Source organism: Lathyrus oleraceus, chromosome 6 (assembly GCF_024323335.1).
Source record: "Lathyrus oleraceus cultivar Zhongwan6 chromosome 6, CAAS_Psat_ZW6_1.0, whole genome shotgun sequence".
In the NCBI taxonomy this organism is placed as follows: domain Eukaryota; kingdom Viridiplantae; phylum Streptophyta; class Magnoliopsida; order Fabales; family Fabaceae; genus Lathyrus; species Lathyrus oleraceus.
Window position 1 is genome coordinate 216,161,891 of NC_066584.1, and position 22,913 is coordinate 216,184,803.

Below are 22,913 nucleotides of genomic sequence, written 5' to 3' on the forward strand. Positions count from 1 at the left end.
ATAATTTATTTATTTTTTAATTAATATGCTTTTTAATAAATTTATTAATTCAAATTTTAAAAAATAATTATATGAACCTGATATCCAATTATTTTTACCTTCTCTTCGATTCAAAAATAATCAAGAGAGAACCTTAGATAGGAGTCTAATAAAAACAATGGTATTCTAATTCTGATGTCTGAGTTGGGAAGTTTAGTTATCTAACATTTTATGCATTATTATGTAAGTTTTATGGCCAATTTGTTTTAGCTTTAAAAAAATAGATTTTTTCTTTGTATTTTTTAAAATGGATTCTACAAAAATATTTTTTAAAATATTACAAATTTTTCTAAATTTGTCTTTTATAAATTAAAAGATTGAATTATTCATTTTATAACATAAATATACATTATTGAAGATCAAAATATAGTCAAAATCACAATTTTTTCAAAAAATTGTATTTTAAAAATAATTTTTATGAAAAGCTATTTGAAATAGCTTCAAAGTGATTTTTTGAAAATTTGATATCCAAAAAAAAATTCGATAAAATGATAAAATACCTAAAATAACATTTTAAGAATAACTATTCAAACCAAATTTTTATTTGAAACTTTTATAAAAAGTTTCTTTGTAAAACTCTTTTACACTAAAATATGTAACACTATAAAAATCATTTTTAAAAAAAAAAAACAAAACAAACGGACCCTTAATGTCATCAAATTTTATTCAAATTGTTGGAGTTCTGAGTAGAACTAAGCTTATTTCAATTTTATAATAATCCAAACCCTGTCTGGAAGCTTCATTTAAGTTTATTTCTTTCGAACATAGTACCTAACACCCCACACCAGAAGAAACAGTCTGCAAATATTATAAGCACTTTCTAGAAACAGTCAGCAAATAATATCAAAGCACCAAAAATAATAATCGGTAGAGAAAAGTCTAACTAATCTCTATTGGCCACATTCAGTGAGTTCGCCACTAGTAGCAGTAGGGTTGAAACAATTTCAACGACATTCAAGCCAAAGATTAAACTATTTAATGGATGGTGCCTACCAAAACATATATTAATGGCAATCTTTACAAATGTTGTTTCAAATACAGGGTGACCTGTATTTCCTTCCATATAAAATGTGCTCTCATTAATCTCTCATATTCTTGGTATATGGTTCTGCCAGTAACCATTGTATTCCATGACACTATATCTCTCCTATTCATGTTTGTTAAGAATCAAGGTAACACTTAGAAGTTCACATTGGTTTTCACCGAGAATGAAACTCTTTTTTCTGCGTTGCTAATCCTTTTGCTTATGTAGGTCTGTGGTTGATGAAGTTAAAGGAAGACTTAAGAATTTGAACACTGAAGATGGTTTAAATGTGGATTGACGTTGTATAGTCTAAAAAGAGAAAATATAAAAATCTAAAAATCATCGAAATTAAGGAATCTTTATACTAGGGGAGTCAATAGTGTAAAACATTCAATTTAAAGAGATCGAAAATGAATTTAAATCAAAATTTTATTATTTAATCATGTAATTAACAAATACTTGATTAAAATTAAAATGTATAGTAATTGAATAATAATAATGTATTTTTAAAAATGATAGAAATGCACGTATGAATAGTACTAAAATATGTGTACTAATATCCACTTATTTTATTAAATAATTTTTTTTGGTTTGTGTCCGCATGCAAAACTTATCCCTATCTATATTTTTGCTGAACAATGAGTAGTGTTATTATTTGAAAACTTGACCAGATATACAAATATTCTTCTATTTTAAAAATAAAAAAATACTAATTTTATCCTTGTTTTTATTCAATTTGCTATTGTACTTTTTATCATTTGACACTTCTAAAAATTGCATTCTTTTATCGTCACATCAGAAAACTTTGGAATTTGGAAATAACATCCGTTATATTTTTTTTTTCCAAAAGACTTACTAAAAAAATTTCGGTATATAACAAAACTAGTTCCTCATGACTTACTACTAAAAGAGTTCCGTTTGTTTGGAAATATTTTAGTCCAAAAAATTATAATGTAAAAGTATGGGAATACTTGACGGGGTATGGTAAAATTTTCTTATCATCCGTACAACAAAGTTACAGTAGAAACATCTACTCGACGATAAACAGGTCTAGGATAAGTTGCATTAAATTTGACATGGACTTACCGATTAAAGTGTGAAAAATAATAAATATGAGCAGTCATTTCAGCTTGGATGATTACATGATGGGAGTCATTTCACTCGCCACATTGTCGTCAACGAGAAACTTGTAGTTGAACTTGCTGGATTCAAATAGAAAAGTGTAATATTGAACAATCAAAATTACAACAATAACTGGTAGCTCTACATGTACAATCTAAGAAAATGCTGCTCGGTTCAAGGAATAGTTGTCAAAACTGACAGCACTATTCAGCTGGCCAATTTGGAAAACAAAATTGAATCACGGAATTCGGTTATCACCCTCGAATGTTTTTATGTACTTCTATATATTCGCCTCGATGAATTCTCGGTATTCTCTCTTCATTTTAACGCCTGAAACAGTCCTGCAAAATTATTGTAAATCATCAGCAATCAAGACTAGCAAGAATATCCATGAAGCAAGTCACAATGGCCTCTCAATCTCTTTAGAATAAAGATGGCAATTACCAACTTTAGTTAGTAGTGTGCATTTCTACAGTAATAAGAATTAACAGTTAATGTTTATTTGTTGAAGGAAACGTGATAACAAACTCATGCTTGAACCATATATCTTAATTGAGATGATAAATGAGAAGTATAAGAGAAAAGATCAAGCAGTACTAACTTAAGATTCTCCTTGTTTTTAAAAAACTGCACGCACGGAGTACCCATGATTCCAGCTGCTTCTGCAATTTCTGGATCTTCCTCTATATCAATTTCAACAAAATGTACACTCTGATCATATTCATCAATTACCTGCCATGAAAAAATTTGGAAAAACATTATTACTGTTAAATTTAAGAGTGAGAATAATATCAAAAAAGGAAGTAAAAAAGTAGATTCATTTAGTTACTAAGTCTTGTGTCAGACTTTGAGTTAAGGGAAGAACTGAATGAATAGTGGAGTCCTTGCCAAGATCTTTGCTGATGAACTGGTAACTAATCCACCAAGGTTGTCGAATATGAAGTTAAAAGATGTTTTTGGTTTTGCAAAAGTAGAGGCTACTGAAATCAAAACTGTTGGGTTGAAACTGAGGTTTGGAATTGGTTTTACATGGCAGGATTTACAAAAAAGAGGTACATAAAAATGTTTCGGAAATTCCATTTCTACTTCCATGATTGAGCAGCCAGTGATAACAAGATCTATTGTGAAGCCCAATGAGATAGTACCTGTGGAAAGAGTAAACATAGTGGTAGAACATTGACTCTGTGATTAGCAGAAGTCATGTAGGAGGAAGCAAATCTTAACAAGCAGCAGCACCCTTTCTTCTGCTGGGAGGGTTTTAAGTGGCAGCAGCTGTTTAAGTGCAGATTCTTTTTTCCTGCCTTTGAGGACAAGATAGAATTTTGAGTGGGTGGCATTGATAGGTCCCTGGTCTATACATATAGGCCCAAATGTCCAGGGGTCCAGTAAGAGGGAGGGAAGCAGAGTTTGTGATAGTGAGAGAAAGAAAGTGAAGTATGTTATATAAGGGAGAGAAGAGGATACCGGGGCATCTGGGAGAATCATTGAGTTGGTTATTGGTAGAGAGGAGTTTTGCTCTCTGAAGGAGCGTCGCTTTGGGCAGGAATACTCATTCCACTATAATCTCCTTGTTTCAGAAACAATACTGAACTGTTTTTCTTCCATTAATTCATATTGCTATTTTTGGGTTTCTATCAGCCTCTACATTGTCCTCATGCACTAAGACCTTCCACGGAGTGCTTGGATGCAACGGATGTATAGGGGTCGTAGTGATTTGTTCATCCTGGTTCAGAACATGTATCTGCATGAAAACAAATACTCCAAACCTCCCAGAGAAATTGATTCGGTTTGGAAGTATCTCCCAGAGGATATAGTGCTGGTTCATTCTGAGGAAGTTCATTTTAATTCCAACACCGTTATGAAACAATTTCAAAGAATCTGAACATTCTGTTTTTGAAGTTTTGTATGTGATTAATGTTAATGTTGTTTTTGTTGTGGCATTTCTTTTTAATTATCTGACCTTGGGAAAATATCTCCATCACTGAGATATTATCCAATTTATGTTTTGAAGTTGTTAGTGCCTATTTGCATTTTGCTTGAATGCAACTACCGTGTGACAGTGTAATCTTCATTATTAGAGTGAGATATGAGAGAGAAGAGATAGAAAGCTAAAAGAGAAAAGAGAGAAACTAATTCTGTTTTTGTATATTGAATTGGAATGGAGCATGATGCTCTATTTATACAAGAGGAGTTGAACATTCAAGAGTTGAATCATTCAAGCTCTACATTTAAGGATGACTTTAATTATTCTATAGTGCTGAACTTTTCTTATTCTATTAAATTAAGGCTGGCCTTAATTATTCTATAGTGCTGATTTTTCATATCCTAAGATATAACTCTAATACTCCCCCACAAGCTCAAGGGGGCTGCAAAGGCTGACTTGAGGCAGACAGGTTGAGCTTGCTGCTGAGCTCCATAAATCTTGAACTTGAGAGAGGCTTGGTGAGGATGTCAGCCTTCTGGTCAACACCAGGAATGTGGCAGACAGTGAGAGACTTATTAAGGACCTTTTCTCTTACAAAAAAGAGATCAATTTCCATATGCTTTGTTCTTGCATGAAGAACAGGGTTATGAGCCATAGCAACTGTGCTCTGGTTGTCACAATAGATGGCTGGAGTTGTCAAGGGAATTTTTAGTTCAGCTAGCAAAGTTTGAACCCATAAAACTTCAGCTGTGGTGTGCGCCAAGCTACGATATTCTGCCTCAGCACTAGAACGAGCAACAACAGTTTGCTTTTTAGACCACCAAGAGATCAAATTAGAGCCTAAGTACACAGTTGACCCAGAGGTGGATCTTCTATCATCTGGGTCAGCAGCCCAGTCAGCATCACAGTAGGCCTGCAGAGAGAACGGAACAGTGGAGGCAGGAGTGAACAATAAACCCGAGGTGATAGTGCCTTTTAGGTAGCGTAGAATACGCTTGACAGCTAGCCAATGGGACTCCAAGGGGTGTGCCATGAACTGACATACTTTGTTAACAGCATAGCAGATTTCTGGGCGTGTAATTGTTGCATACTGCAGGGCCCCTACAATGGACCTGTAGTGAGAGGCATCAGACAAGGCAGCAGACCCTGTTTTGATGAGTTTGGTGGTGGATGCCATAGGAGTAGCAACTGGATTGGAATTCTCCATATCAGTTTTGATTAGCAAGTCCCTTAGGTACTTAGATTGGGTGAGAAGGAGATTACCATTGGACAGTTTCTTCACCTCAAGGCCCAGAAAATAATCCAAGTCACCAAGTTGTTTGAGAGAAAACACATGATTTAGTTGTTGAGTAATTTGCTTGATGAGAGGAGGAGAGTTTCCTGTGATGATTATATCATCAACATAAACTAGCATATAAATGACAGCACTGTGATGCTTGTAGATGAACAATGAAGTATCACACTTGCTGTTCAGAAATCCAAAGGATAAAATAGTGGTTTTGAGTCTTTCAAACCATTGCCTTGGGGCCTGTTTGAGGCCATACAAGGCCTTGTGCAAGTGACAAACCAGAGATGAATTAGGGGCAGTAAATCCAGGGGGTTGCATCATATAGACCTCCTCTTCAAGAATGCCATTCAAAAAGACATTGTTTATATCCAATTGCTGCAGAGGCCAATTATAAGTGAGAGCAAGAGTCAAAATAATTCTAATTGTGACCGGTTTAATAACAGGGGAGAAAGTTTCATTAAAGTCAAATCCATGGACTTGATGGAACCCCTTAGCAACAAGCCTAGCTTTGTACTTATTTACTGTCCCATCAGCATTTTCCTTTACACGAAAAACCCACTTGCAGCCAATTGCTTTCCTGTTAGCAGGCAGTGGTACCAAAGACCAAGTGTTGTTCCTTATCAAGGCACCATACTCATCTTGCATAGCAGCAAACCACTTAGGATCTTGGAGAGCAGTTTTAACACTCTTAGGCTCAGAATTGACAAGAAAAATGGAAGGATTAAGACGAGGTAAGGGTACACACCAGATTTAGTTCTAGTAGTCATAGGATGAGTATTGGTGGGGAGAGGCTGAAGGTTAGGATCCCTAGGAGCAGAAATAGAGGAGGAGGATGGTGAAGTGGTAGTAGTGGGCTGATTGTTGGCATTTGAAGAGGGTGAAGGAGTAGGATTAGTGCTGGCTGTTTGTGTTATAGGGTTGGCTGACACAGAGGCAGTAGGTGTGTAGCTGGAATTGAATTGAGAAGAAGAAGAGGAGTGTGAGGTAGTGGAAGCAGTAGGAACGGGAAAAACATTAGGGAGAGCTTGTGTGTTAAGGGTTACTTTAGATGAAGAAGAGAATGGAATGGTTGATGAGGGGAGAGAAACATTAGGAAAAAAAATATCATTGTAAGGAAATTTGGACTCATTGAAAAGGACATCTTTAGAGATGAATATTCTACCACTTGGGGAAAGACATTTGTAACCTTTGTGAGCTGTAGAGTACCCTAGAAAAAGGCATTCATGGGATCTAAAGTCAAATTTCTGAGAGTTGTATGGGCGAAGGAGAGGAAAACAAGCACACCCAAAGACTTTGAGGAATTTATAATCAGGATTTTGATTGAAAAGGACAGCATATGGTATATGTTGATTGAGAGACATGGTTGGTAACCTATTTATTAGGTAGACAGCAGTTAAAAAGGCATGATCCCAAAATTTGAGAGGTAAAGAGGCATGACTCAAGAGAGTTAAACCAAGATCAACAATGTGTCTATGCTTCCTCTCCACTACACCATTTTGGTGATGAGTGTGAGGGCAAATTAGACGATGAATAATGCCAAGATCAGAAAGAAATTTTGTAAATGGGCAAAATTCACCACCCCAATCAGTTTGGACAAATTTAATAGGAAATCCAAATTGTAATTCAGCCATGACTTTGAATTGTTTAAAGATAGTTAAGGCTTCAGATTTATTTTTGAGCAAATAGATCCAAGTAAATATAGTGTATGCATCAACAAAGGTGATGTAGTAGGTAAAGTTTTGGGAGGATTTGACTGGGGCAGGACCCCATAGGTCACTGAAAATTAATTCAAGAGGAGAGTGATATTGAGTTTGTGATTGAGGGGAGTGCAGCCTATGTGCCTTTCCCATACAGCAGGCAGAACAAAAGACAGATTCAGCTTTATTAGAATAAGGAATATTACCTTGAGCTAAAACAAGTCTCATAATATTAGAATTTGGATGACCAAGGCGTAAATGCCAAGTATGTTGAGAATTATATGAGTTATTAGCTGATACATTTCGATTAGAAACTGAAACCTTATCACTAGTGTTGGAATCAGATCTTGAAACAGGAGCATTAGAGTCTAAGGTGAGACATGAGACTTGACTTGTTGAAGGAGACTTAAGAAGCTGAAGGTGGGGAAATTGGTACAGGTCATCACTTCCTACACGACCTTGGAGCAGAATTTCATTGGTAGCCTGAGATTTGACATAACACATATCAGCATGAAACTCAAAGAAAACTCTATTATCAAGACAGAATTTGCTGACACTTATCAGGTTCTTTGTAATAGAAGGAACAAGCAATAAATTATGAAGAGCTAATGGAGTGTTGGATTTAGAATGAGAGGGAAAATAGGAAGATCCTGAAGAGTGAATGTGCAAACCTTGACCATTACCAATGAAGATCTGATCAGGACCTTCAAAAGGTGTGGTCTGCTGTATGTTTTGAGAGGCATTGGTAACATGATAAGAAGCTCCTAAGTCTGGGAACCAGGCACTGCTTGGAACTGAAGCTGTGTTGGCAATCATAGCATTGGGAGTGATCTGTGACTGAGGAACAGGGAGAGGAGCAAGTCTTGGTTGATAGCTTGGGCGTGACCAAGTGTTAACCATGGGCTGAGCAAACTGAGGTCCACCAATTGGTTGATACGGATTGTAGAAATTTTGTAGGTTCATTGTTTGAAAATCAGCAGGTATGTTAGGTTGAAACTGTTGATTGAACCTGCGATAGCAATTAGCAGCAAGGTGGCCATATTTGAAGCAAACTTGACATTGAATGTTGTTGAACCTACCTCTCCCACGGCCGCGTCCACCACCACGGCCAGATGCACGACCTCCTCTTGAATAGGTTGGATTAAAGGTTGAATTCACAGCTTGTTCAGTGTTCTTGTTATTGGAGTTATCAGTTTCAGGTTGAGAATTAGCTTGAGTGAGATTCACTGTGGCAGCCACCTCCATTTGAGAGTGTTTCTTATACTTGTTGAATCTCATCTCATGAGCAAGAAGAAGAGCTTCAACTTCTTCAAGTTCTACTGAATCAAACTTGCTTTCAATCACTGAAATAACAGAGGCAAAGTCTTGAGGAAGACCTTCAAGAATCACATCAATATGTTGCTGATTTGGAATTGGATCTCCGACTGAAGCAAGCGCATCAACAAGAACTTTGATGCGAACCAAGTAATCACCAACAGATTTGTCTTCAAGTGTTGTAGATCTGAGTTCCGCTCGTAGTTGTCTTGCTTTCGCACGTGTAAGCTTTTGAAAATGCGCAAGAATACGTTCCTAGAGCTCGTAGGAATGAACGCATCCAAGAACACGTGAAAGAATCGAAGGTGAAAGCGTGGATTGAAGCCACGTCATAAGCCACTGATCTTGCGTAATCCAGGTGCGATACGCAGGATTCTCACGAGCAGTTGCACGATCTTCATCAGTTAGATATTGATTCGGTATGTCACGAAGGTAAAGGTAGTTTTGAAGATTATTCGCGTTAACGAAAGGATCTACTTGTTGGCGCCAAAGTAGGAAATTCTTCTCATTAAGTTTTTCTGTGATTTTGAGTTGGAATGACATAGATGCTGCGGTGGCCGGAGCTGTAGTTACCGGAGTCGCTGCCATGGATAGAACCGAAGCTCTATGATACCATATTAGAGTGAGATATGAGAGAGAAGAGATAGAAAGCTAAAAGAGAAAAGAGAGAAACTAATTCTGTTTTTGTATATTGAATTGGAATGGAGCATGATGCTCTATTTATACAAGAGGAGTTGAACATTCAAGAGTTGAATCATTCAAGCTCTACATTTAAGGATGACTTTAATTATTCTATAGTGCTGAACTTTTCTTATTCTATTAAATTAAGGTTGGCCTTAATTATTCTATAGTGCTGATTTTTCATATCCTAAGATATAACTCTAATATTCATTATGCATATAACTCAAAATATGTTCTATAATGTTTTCAACAGTTTCATAAGAATTAATTAATGTAGCATACGGACCAAATTCTTTCTTATGCCAACATATGTGTGTCGCACGGTACTAGTTTACATATAATCCTGACGAGCATATGCCTAAATGCATCACGTCATTTCTTCAAAAAGAAATAAGGTTCTGTCCCACGCCACCGTATAACAAAAGACAATTGTGTATTCATACTTCATTCTTTAAAAGTACTTACGTATCATGTCACTGGCTAACAATACCAGTCCATGAGTACTATGATATCTAACTTCAGGATCATAACATAAATTTAAATTCTTCCTTTTAACATACCTTACTAAGGATTGGCTTATTCTTCCTTTTAACATACCTTACTAAGGATTGGCTTCAGGGTTCGACATGGACCACATGTTGGTGACATGTATAATACACATATAAGCCTTGGTGACGTGTAACATTCTGTTTTTGAAGTTTTGCATGTGATTAATGTCAATGTTGTTTTTGTTGTGGCATTTCTTTTTAATTATCTGACCTTGGGAAAATATCTCCATCACTGAGGTATTATCCAATTTATGTTTTGAAGTTGTTAGTGTCTATTTGCATTTTGCTTGAATGCAACTACTGTGTGACAGTGTAATCTTCATTATGCATATAACTCAAAACATGTTCTATAATTTTTTCAACAGTTTCATAAGAATTAATTAATGTAGCATACGACCAAATTCTTTCTTATGCCGACATATGTGTGTCGCACAGTACTAGTTTACATATAATCCTGAGGAGCATATGCCTAAATGCATCACGCAGCATAGTTCATTTCTTCAAAAAGAAATAAGGTTCTGTCCCACGCCACCGTATAACAAAAGACAATTGTGTATTCATACTTCATTCTTTAAACGTACTTATGTATCATGTCACTGACTAACAATACCAGTCCATGAGTACTATGATATCTAACTTCAGGATCATAACATGAATTTAAATTCTTCCTTTTAACATACCTTACTAAGGATTGGCTTCAGGGTTCGACATGGACCACATGTTGGTGACGTGTATAATACACATATAAGCCTTGGACTATCATGATATAATTTCCGCAGAGCATACTGTAAAGAGAAAATCATACAGGAGAAAAAAGATGTATTATAATACAAACCTATGCTAAGAATCAAATAATAAAGGAACTAATTGGAGATAACATATGCTAAGACTTTAATATCATTAGCATAACATCCTGATAAGGAATACATACCTGCCCCTTATGCTTTGTAAGTGTAATGTCAAAGCCCGCATGAACATCCCTGTCTGTTAGTTCCTTCTTAACCTCTTCATGTTTTGGCTGTTATAAGAATTAAATTGGAAGGGTAGAATTCATATTGGAATATACAGCATGAATGAATCAACTGATTTAATGTAAAGTCACTTACCCATTACTATTTTACTAACATTTATTACCAACAACATTTATGGCCATATGGAAATGATTATTGTATATATCATAAGATAAATATAATAGTTTAGTATATTATTCTTCATAATTTCTCAAAACTATGTCCTTCCTTTAAAAATATCCTGATTCCTGAAGAGCAATAGATAACACATTACTCAGTAAAACAACTTACAGTTAATTGTTCTTACATGGCTTTTTAAATGCCAAAGGTGGTCTGTATTAATTTTTTTAAAAGGAATGTGTGTGCTGTGCACATTCTAGTTTCTGTGTGTTCTCTGTCAAAATCTGCCGCTGCAAAGCGGTGCCTGTTTAGCACCACATCATGTCACCAAATTATGATTTAACTGAATGTTGATGAGATGAGAGAAGCCCATAGTATAGCTCAAAGCCAAAAAATAAAGCACATGAATAATAAAGATATAGTAAATTGAAACTGTGCTGTGAACAACTCATTCTACAATGCTATATACAGATGGAAAAATAGGCGCATGTAACATTGGAGTTCTTTGAACTAAAATACCTGATGGAACTCTATAAGAAGACCACTGCTGACGAGATATCTCTCAACAGATAAAGCTGCAATGCATCCAGATCCAGCAGCAGTTACGGCTTGCCTCCATTCGTGGTCCTATGAAAATAAAAGAAATAACCTTAATAAAGGCGCCTAAGCAGTAACCCTTTTTCCATACAAAATGTAATATCAGATCGCAATATAAATTCATATGCTAAATGGCTCAACAGATATGCATAATCATTAATCAAAAATATGTGTGGCGTGCTTATAAACAGCAATTGTGGTCATTTTAAGGGAAGGGGTCCAAATTATGTCACCTAAAATGGCATTTCAAAGGCTCTATCAACAAATAATAGCAAAACCTAATTTCACCAGGTGGAGTTGGCTATGCAGATCATATGATGTCATCATGCTGTGACTGTTAATGAAATCGTATAACATGTACTAATACGAAGTTGATCAACTGGTGCCCTACTTTTGCACCTATTCGTTAAAATGAGCATATAGCCAGAGAGAATTGTTATAAAAGAGCATAGCCAGACAGATGGAATGATCATCGCCTAAGAAATTTCATGGCAAGCAATAGAACAAGTAAGCTTCAGCCTTCTCAAAACCGCATCAGGAAGCTTTAAGCCAATAGTATCAGACACCTAAAATATTCAATCTGTAAATAAGTTTGAGAACTGCTTCTGTGACAGAGATGAGGCCGATGCACCTGGGATGAAGATGGGTACAGTGCTATGGGGTGAAAGTTGAGGCTAGAGTATCTGAGACAAAAATGAGGCCAGAGTGCATTTATGACGAAGACTAAGTCAATGCATCTGGGACAAATGCTGAGGCCAAAGCATCGAAGAGTCAGACGAAAAAATTGTGCCTAAAAAAACTATTAAAGGGCAGCAACAGAGGGAGTGCTAAATTGAGGTTGTAACAACATCAATGCTAAATCGACAAATAACTTGATATTGACTTAGTACAATATACTTAACACTAATCCCTATTTAAAGGGAAACATAGTCAATCCTAAATAAATAGGGAAATCGGCAAATAAAGAAGACAGTGTAATATAGTAATAGAACCATAAAAGAACTGCAATCAATGAGTGAAGGAACTGAATCTGTATTGATAATATACACATTCTCTGAATCCATACCAAGGTGATACTGAACAGAGATCAATAGCATTGCAGAATAAAAATAATAGGGTAAACTCCCCTTTCTCAAACATTCGAGAGATTTGGAATCCCCTTTCTATCTTTCTTGTAAAACAATTGGTAACCTCCAATGACTCTCCCCGGCAGTTTTACAACTACTTACTATGTACAAGTGCAACGACCAACTAAACAGTTACTACGGTTATTCTGTTTTGTATTATTCCCTGTCTCATAATAACGATCACATTTGCACACAAAACTTCCCTAAAAATAGCGTCAGCTTTAGTTTCCGATGTAATTTTAATTTCATTTTTTTAATTGTACCCTCTAATTAATATTATGTACACCACTCCGACGTTACTATTCTCCACTTTACATTTAGGAGATGATAGAAATACACCAGTGGCTAACGTGGGCAAACTAATAAAATCCTTATTCTCTCTTTCATTTATCATCTTTTCTTAATGTGTGTAAAATGATTATTGTGACAGCTATTGTGGGACGGAGGAAATAATTGTTGTTTCGACTCCCTCTTTCTGTTCCAAACATAGGCTTTATTCATAAATCATAACAATCAAGTATATTAGCAAAAAGCATCCAATAGGTTACCTGCACATCTCCAGCAGCAAATAAACCTTCAACTGAAGTTTTTGCAGTGCCCTCCTTAACAAGCAAGTAGCCAGACTGGTCAAGTTCAACTTGGCCTTTCAACAGTTGGGTATTTGGTGAATGGCCTATGCCGTAGAATAGCCCTTTGGCCTCAAGCACAGACTCCTCCCCGGTATCCAGCTTTCTTACTAAAATGCCAGACATTTGTCCTTTTGTATTGCTTACAATATCCACAGCCTCTGTATTGAAGTGCACGGTGACATTTGGATTGTCATACACTCTGAAACATTCGTGATAATCAACCTGTTAAACAAACATTCAGGAGTTGAAAACTCACATACAAAATGTTCATTAGTAGATAATTCACCGTCTTAAAGAAGTCCAAATAGAAAACTCCACGACATACTGACAAGAAATAAGAAAAGAAGTAGTACATAATACAAAACTCTTTTTTTCCCTTTTACAAACCCAGAATTTAACAGAACCAAGCACTGGTTGAGTATAGTCTAGAGAATACTCAGAATGCCTAGACAAAGAAGATAGTTTTCATCATGTATAATGTAAAAGATATACGCTCTAGCTCACTAAATATATAACAGAATCCAGATATATAATCTCATAGCAGGAGTTTATGACACCCTATTAAATAACAATTTAGACAAGAATTCAGTAAATCATTTAGCAAGCTCGTGCTTTTGGGGGATACGGAAAGAGAATGACCATGGTTTGCCATGTGAGAAGAGAATTATGATCAAACATGTTATGTTATTAGGATAAATATAATTTTTCTTTCTTCTACACTAAAAACCAAAGCACAAAGAAACCTTAATGTAGGAAATACTTTTCTAGTTAATTATATCCGTTGAAATCATCAATAAAAATTATTGACATAAACATAATGCCTAGCAAATCGGTAAATAGTAAAAATACTGACCACCCATCAAATGTATAATGCATATGAAAATAAAAAGAAGACCAAAAAAACAATGTTAAAAAATGAAGCAAAAACAAAGGGAAAGAAAAAATATACTTTACAAGTTGTATAACCTCAAGTAAAGATAAGGGGGAAAACAGACATATTATGACTAAAGAAAAAAATATGAAGGTCCAAGGCTAATGGTAGAAAGCCTTGCCACGGTTCGTGCCTTTACAAGATTAATCTAACAAAATTTGTATAAAGCTCCAATTTTTCATAGGAATAATGTGTATGTCAGAGAGGGAGGGAGAAAGAGGCAGTTGATAAACTAAAATGGAAACATTATTAAGTGTATAAGAGCTGGTAATTATATAAGAATACTTCAAATTATATATTATAATAGTAGGATTAGAATTAGATTATTCACATGTATGATCACTTTAAATTTTAATATACATTGCATAGTTAGTTATTCTTTTACAAAATTATAACTAGTCAGCTACCGAGTAGAGAGATGAGAAATATTAATCGGACACACCTATCTTGCATGGCTTTAGAAGCCCTTAGTTGGTCCCGGCGTACAAGTAAGTGAACATGACGAGCATATTTTGTCAAGTATAACGCTTCCTCTGTAGCTGTATCCCCCCCTCCAACGACAGCAAGAATTTGACCCTTAAAGAGAGGTGATGCTCCGTCGCAAATTGCGCAAGCACTAATTCCTCGACTCCAAAATTCATCTTCTCTGGGTAGCCTAAGTCGTTTTGCAGTTGCTCCAGTAGCAAATATTACAGTATGGCTCTTTACCTGAGCGTAATCAAGAAAAGGTGATATACAACATTGCAACAACTTTTCTTCCAAAGAAACCCAAGTAAAAAGATATTTTAATTACAGAACAATTAGATGTCAGAACTCCTATATAGCAGGATAAGAATTGGTTATTACTGTTTCTGATAGTGTCAAAATTCATAATGTACATAAATCAGAAGTGATGGCAATGATTCAGCAGATGGTCGGTAATTTTGATGACTTTCCAGATTCATATTATGAAAAAATAATAAGTCAATCTCCAAATAAAAGTGATTAATATACAAAGAATATTAAAGTACCAATTCATTTAAAAGTTACAATCCCAAACCATTTCTATGCAGTCATTAAATTGTAAATAAGCTTGCTGCTAATGAATACATCACCTTACGTTCACTGCTTTGGATAGTAAAAGGACTACTATTCACATCAATAGCTTCAACGTCTTCATGATGCAACTCTGCTCCCCAACGTTCAGCCTGCCGTCGCATCCTAGACAAGTAGAAAATTTCTGAATTCCGGAATTTATATTATATACTACGAAGTAACATTGGTTTATAACATGCATACAATACCTGTCCATTAGATCAGGTCCAGTAATCCCATCTGGAAATCCTGGAAAGTTCTCTACTTCAGTTGTAGTCATCAATTGACCCCCAGGAACACCACCCATCTGGTAACCCTCAAACACTACAGGTTTCAAATTGGCCCGTGCAGCATATATTGCTGCGGTGTATCCTGCAGGGCCTGAACCTATAATTACCACATTCTCAACTCCTTTTCCTGTTATAAGAAATAAAATGCCACAGTCATCTTTGTTTATTTTTCTAATGAAAAAGAAAAACCAGTAACAAGAATTACATCAGTGTACATTAAGAAAGAACTCAGATCCAGAACCCACAAGTCAATAACTTTGCTACTCAAAAGACAATTATATTTCTATTGGGAAGAAACTTAAAAAACATTATACAGTGTCATTAAATGCTAGCAGGTCAACCCTATCATTGATCCAAGAAAATACACCAAACAGATAAAAATAATAACAATAGCAACAAAACAACAATAACAATTAACTACTGCGACATAACGCCCTATTTATTGGCTTAATGTCTAATTGAAACTGCAACCAGTCCCCACATGGAGAAGCTACGACCCTTGAACAATCACACTAGTTGAGCTTTCCATTATGAAAATCCATTTCAAGTACCTATTCTCAATATTAATGAAGAACAACTTATCAATCTCCACTGCTTCTACTACCTAAACCATCTCCAAATCCTTTAACTAATTGTCTCGGAAGCACCAACACATCCACAAGACAAGATATTAACACCGACACGTAGATACTGGCAATAATTTAAGAAAATATAAGTGATTGAGTGTAACCACATTACCGGACATCCGACAAGTCTTCAATTAAGCGTAAAAATTAGGTGTTAAGTCCATCAATTCAACACAACAAATCAATTAATCAATTTCATAACTAAACAGGCTACTCAACAAACATTAACAATGTAGGTTTATTTCCAACTTTGCCACAACTTACTCTTTTATTTACATTCCTCAATATCCACCATAACTGAATTACAATTTAACGTCAAGCAAGAACAGGCCAAAAGAATTCATCGCAATCTCGTTTTCTCCGACACTTCACATCAAAGCATAAGTTTTAAAAAGCAATCATTAAATTCACCGATAACGCTATTTCGAGTAAGAGTCGCATTTATTGATTATAATTCAAAAGCGTAGAGAGAGTGATTACAGCAAGAAATTAACCTGGTGAGGCCACAGAGGAGGAGGAGGTAGAAGAAGTCTCGGAAGAGGCTCGGAGTGTGAGAGAAGAAAGACGAGTTCGGAGGGAGCGGCGTGAATTGATGAAGATGAAACGGTGAGGCGGAGGACTTGCGGCGGATGAAAGAGCGGCGGCAGTGGTGACTCGGTGAGTGGGAACAGTGGCCACTCCGAGTCCTATCTTCGCAGTAGCCATTGGTTCTTTCAGACCATACAATCAGCAGCAACAGAGAAAGAGATTAAAAGCGGCGGTTATTTATTTGGCGTTTGTGGGTCACGCGTTTCAACAAAACTTCCTAAGTTCTCCTTTCTTCCTTTGCGTGTTGTAGTTTTGGAAGAAAAAAAAGATTTATTGATACCTTCAAATTTGGTTAGATAAATTGATTTAAAATTTGAACCTACTATTTATTAATAAATTAATGTTTAAGAAAATGTTATTTAGTTTAAGTTGTTCTCGATCCATTGATTATTATCCTCAATTCTATATAAAAAATATTTTGCATTTTAAAGCGGTTAAAAACATCATTTAACATAAACAAAAATATCTAAGAAATTAGTATAATGTTTATATGGATATAAGAGTTCAATTCATATTAATGACATTTTTTTTATTTTTTCAAAATATATTAATGTAAATAAATTATTGATATTTATAAAATAATAAATTTTATAAATAAAAAGTCTTTGAATGTCAGCTCTGTTGATTGCTGAATTTGAACCCAAGTAAGAAGAAAAAATATTAACATAACAATTAATATTATATAGTCAAAAATACAAGAATGGTGTCAATTATCTTTAACATATTTATTGATCTAGTGTGGTATGGGGTGAAGATTCATGATAAAGACAATACAGGTATATTATTGTGTTTGTTACGTGACCACTTGGTGACAACTCTTACCTACGAAAAAGACATTATGAGTCATCAAGTAAATTTTACGAATGTGATCCAAATTCTCTTGCATTGAAGAAGATATACATTATGTTCCATCTATAAAGGGACGGATAATGATTTCGAGATAAAACATGTGACAGGTTGGACAAGGATGAGGTAAGAACATTTGTGATTTGTTCACCTCAATTGTTGCTTACAATAAAACATTTAGGAGTTCTAGGACTATGAAACAGAAGATAAAATTCGCCCCTTCTAACGACTAATTTGTTAGTTGACTTTCGACATTCAAAACTATGAAACAACGAAACTCTAGTTCTGTTCGTTTCAATTCAACCATATCACAAATATTTCCTGCATAAACTCTAAAACAGAGTGTGTGACTTCAAAATAGAGCGAAAAATTATATATTCATGATAAAATTATGAAACTCTCCAGTTTGAAAGATCATTAAATTTCCATTATAATTCAACTGACGATTAATACTCTCTTGCGCTTTTCTGGGATTCCCTTACGAAAATTTCACTCCTAAATCCAATTTATTCGACCCAAACTTATCTTCACTCTATTTTAAACATGGATTATCATAAAATCGTATTATTCTCAAAACCTTCAAAAATCAACAATTACATAATCACGAAAACAACTCATAACAGAATATTTAGCACATAATAGTACATGAATTTGATCATCAAATTCATCACATAACAACACATCATCACCAATTTCAGAATTTAAAGCAATCAAACAACATCCTATTGTAGGTTAACGACTCCTCAATTCTACCCCTCATGCATATACTCATTATTGAATCAATTATCCCTCTTACCTGGTTATCCTAGCAGGAGTGCAAAAATTATGACTTTGATTTTTTAAATTCCTCCAAATTCCTAGCTTTATTCTTGCACTTTCTCTAACCTCCTATATGTTTCCAAATTCTGATTTTAAGTGTGATAGAAAAACTCCATAAAACTAGGTTACCTCTTAGTTTATATAATTAGAGTAATCTAATTAAAATTATAAATTCACCTCTCATTTACTAACATTTTCACTCCTTTCCCCATCTATTTTCCATAATTCTCAATTTAGCCTCAATTCTCTATTTCTATTATTTATTTTTATTTCAAATAAAATTTAAATCAATAAAATAATAATTAATTAATTATTCAAATAATTCAAACATTCACTTAAAATAATAATTCTAATATTTTCACTAATTCTCATCACACCCTAACTCTTTACTCAAAAAACCTATTTCCCTCTAATTTTAAAATAAAACTCTATATTCTTCGACCTCTAAAATATATCTTATTTTCTAATTAAATTAACAGTAATAATATTTAAATCTTCATCCCTCCTTAATAATTATACTTAATTAAATAAAATACTCAGATAAATATTATAAATTCAATTAAAAGGAATAATTAAAAATTGAGATGTTATAGTGCCTGTTTTAGAATATATTTTATCAAGACACTATTCATCATGTATCAAGCAATGCTTACTCACCTGTCCAAAAATATTTAGGAATATGTGTCTCATTAAGCATTATTCTCGCTAGATCTTCGAGAGATCTATATTTCCTATCCACTCCCCCAATTTCTCGGGGACTTCGTGGAGTGGAAAATGCATGTTGAATATCATTCTCATTATTAAAAAAAATTGAATTCATCATTGTGGAATTCTCCACCACGATCAATTCAGATTTATGCAATGCTTACTCCTTTTTCATTTTGGATAATCCTGACTAGTTTTCTGAAGGTAGCAAATGTGTCTTTTTTTGAGATAAGAACAGTGTCCAGATATATCGAGAGTAGTCTTCCATGACTACAAGGGCATAGAAATTTTCACCAAAACATTTGGTTCTGGATGGGCCAAAAAGATCCATGTGTAAAAGTTGTAAGGGCCTATTTGTAGAAATGATACTTTTTGCTTTAAAAGAGGCCCTTCTTTGTTTACCTTTTTGGCACGCATCACATAATTGATTCTTTATAAAGTGTGATTCTTTATTTTAAAATTTGAGGAAAGAAATAGTATATTTAGATGCGGAGATAAGATGTCTTAACTTGTTTCTTTATTTAATTTCTTGCAAATGTGAAAAAGATCATGATAAGAGAAATGTGAGGTTACCTCGTCTTCTATGTGATCTGCATGAGACAAATGTTAGCTTCTTCATCATCTTAGGAATCCAGTTATTGTCATTCCAAGTGATGTAGGCTTTCTTAGCTTCTTTTGTAGGTTTCTTGAATTTTCTCTGGTTCTGGTTCCTTTTCTAGTTCTAGAGGCAATTTGGTCTCATGTGTCCCTTGTCTCCACATTGAAAGCATGTAAGAGTAAATGATCATTTTCTTTCATTCTATTTTGTATTCTCTTGTTGCTATTCGTATTTCACGAATCTTCTGAAATTTTGAACTATTAGTGTCTTTTTTCATCAGAGTCGAAATCTTTTGTTTCGTCGGTCTTGAGTGTTGGAGTTTTCTTATTCTTATCACTTTCCTCATCATTTGCAATTCTTTTCATCCTCATCTTGTGTTCTAGCAATTTGCCAAAAAGAATAGCCAAATCCATAGATTCGGAAATTACAATGGCTTTGTGTTATCAACTACAGTTTAAGCTTCTAAGGACTTTTACAACAAAGTCCTCATTTTGAAAAACTTTTCTCAGAGTCCTCATGTGATTTACAATGTGGATGAATCGTTTTTTCATATCATAAATGTTTTCTTCATACTTTTGATTCTTATTTTCTTATTCTTCACTAAAGTGTCCCACATTTCCTTTGTATCCCTGCAAAGGAAAACACACAAACACTCATCAAGACCAAGAGCGGTAGTGATGATAATCTTAGATTTCAAATTATACTGCATTTTTTCATTCCTCTTTGGTCCAATCATCTTCCTTTTTGTTTACCATAACACCATCAACTTGATATAGGAGAACAAAAATACCATTTTTACAGCTTTCCAAATATCAAAATTCATCCCCTATATAAAGTTTCTCATCTTCTATATCCACAAAGTATACCCTTCTCCATTAAAGGATAAGGATTTGTTTATTGAATAATTTGACTTCATTCATTCCTCCTAGGATGATTAGTCTTAAAACAAAACTTAGGCTCTCATGTCGCTTGTTGAACAATTGATTCCAAACACATGAGAGTGGGTGAATATTTGACCAATTGATTCCAAACGGTTTATATTATTTCAATAGAGATAAGGAAGAAGAAGGAAATATAGAGGAAATAAAAATAAATGAAATAAAGTAAAGAGATAGAGTTAGAGAGATTACACCCGAGATTTATATAGGTTTGGCCTACCACTTGGCCTACTCTTGTCCCCAAGACTTTCTTCTTGAGCGTTCCATTAATAATAAATCTTGAGATTTTAAGGATATGCCCACCAACCTTCTTACAGTAAATTAGGGATTTTACATAGGTTGATCCCTAGACTAAACAAAGTTTTTAAGATGTCGAGTTTACAAACCAAACAAAAAATTTGATTGGCTAATCTCAAGAACCAGATAGAGATTTCACAGGATAATCTCAAGAACAAAACAAGGATATTATTCAAGATAATTGCATCCTTGAACAAAAACAAATACAACACCCCGCTAGTACAACCAAACTCTCACAAGTGTTTTTTATTCTCTTGGCATTAAAGCAATGTTGGCTGTAAATATGAGAGTAGAAAAACGGTCTAGATGGGGGGTGACTAGACCCAAATAAAATTCACTTGCCGTCCATAAAAATTATCAAAGTATTTTCAAAAATTACGAGCGGAAGGCTTGATGTGAAAATGGAAAAATTATACTATTCAAAATTTTGATTACGTTAACACTAAATCTTTTCACAAACACCAAACATGAACATGATCAAACACTAGGTATTCAATTTATTTGATTGTATAATCCACTAGGTGTGTTTACATAATGATTCAATATAGAGAATTATAACGTCAATTGTTTCTCAAAATATTAATCACAAATATAGCTCAACAAGGTATCAAATTACAACAAAACCTAATGCTTACGTAATAAATCACTATTAATTGAATCAACGATAAACTATTATAGAATTGAAATACCTAAGCATGCAAATACTATGAAATTAAATGTAAGAGTAAGAGAGAGAAAGATGACACTGAGATTTATAGTGTTTCAACGTTCGTCATCGCTTTGCTTACGTGCACTCTTCAATGATTTCCCATTAAAACCTACATTGTTTATTTTTATTTGAAAAATATTTGCAAGAGTTAATACAATCACCAATCCATAATACAATTGAGAAAATTAAAATATCCTTGACTTGTATACAACATAATGTCAACTCTACTACATAATCTTTACTCGATTAACACTTATTAATCTTCCAATATCACCAATCTGCTTTAAGCCTTTGTGTGTAGAAATCAATCTTTTGATCCTACCGATTCCTTGAGTGATGAACTATCTGAGGATTTGAGAAGAACTATGCTTTATCTGTAGCCTTCATATGTTTTCTAGTGTCACTTTATTTTGAATAAGTGAAATAACACACTTGATAGAAGTGCATGTGTAAGGAGTTACACAGAATTTCAAAGAAAGAGTCCCCAAAACGCAATTTTTTTATAGAATCCCAATTTTTATTTTTACAGAGTTTATTTTTATTTTTTTTAAAACATACTATGATGATTATCTGATGGTGCTCTTTAATATTTCTAACACTTTTTTACACATAAGTCTTTCTATCCACGACATCCAAAATATTTGTATCATATTTAAATTATATTAGTACGTTAGAATGTAGAGCCAATTTATAATTACCCATATAAACACTTACACTGATATACTACACCCCTTTTTCAGAAAATACACACAAGAACTACACAATTTCATATAACCACACAAGTTACACTAGGGAAAAAAACGTTCAAAACCAAATCGGGAGAACTTGTAGACAAAACATCTTTTTCTGTTCCGAGTAATAAACAATGAATTTTCTGTCCTTAACACCTTTGAGTTTTTCATGATATTATTAGCCTATTATTGTCCCCACTTTGAAATGAAATAACATTTTCAATAACCTCTAAAAAGGTCTTTTGTTTGTATAAATAAAGATACAGACTTCAAAGACAAGAGTTATATCCTGAATAAGAAAAAAATGAAGGTTACATGTGATTTCTATTGAGATCATGATAGTAAAATCTATAGTTGAATCAATTACATTGTAATTGAATCTATGTTCTCCTTCATGACCTTTATGTGGCAGACACTATAGTCAATATTTTACTTATACTTCAACATAATTGTCTTCAATGGATCCCTTGCCTTTCGTTTTTCCTTCACACCACATACACTAATAAACACAAGGTCACATACTCACAAGCAGTGAAAACAGAAGTTGCTCCAAAAATTACAAAATTTCACCAAACATAATAGCAACAACAAATTCAAAAGCAAAATCAAAAGTAATAACAAAAGAACAACGAAAGAGATCT

The 22,913-nt window shown here is 34.2% G+C and overlaps 1 protein-coding gene across 1 annotated transcript; it reads right to left on the bottom strand.

Moving 5' to 3' along the window:
- Positions 1-2,152: 2,152 nt before the first annotated feature.
- Positions 2,153-16,927, bottom strand: LOC127098637 (NADPH-dependent thioredoxin reductase 3). Its single transcript, XM_051037282.1, has 10 exons — positions 16,536-16,927; positions 15,335-15,542; positions 15,146-15,251; positions 14,494-14,759; positions 13,040-13,319; positions 11,287-11,394; positions 10,569-10,655; positions 10,318-10,422; positions 2,787-2,917; positions 2,153-2,526 (listed from the first exon to the last, which is right to left on the bottom strand). Exons 1-10 carry the CDS (start codon positions 16,744-16,746, stop codon positions 2,466-2,468), a joined length of 1,563 nt encoding a protein of 520 aa, XP_050893239.1. The 5' UTR covers positions 16,747-16,927; the 3' UTR covers positions 2,153-2,465.
- Positions 16,928-22,913: the final 5,986 nt, after the last annotated feature.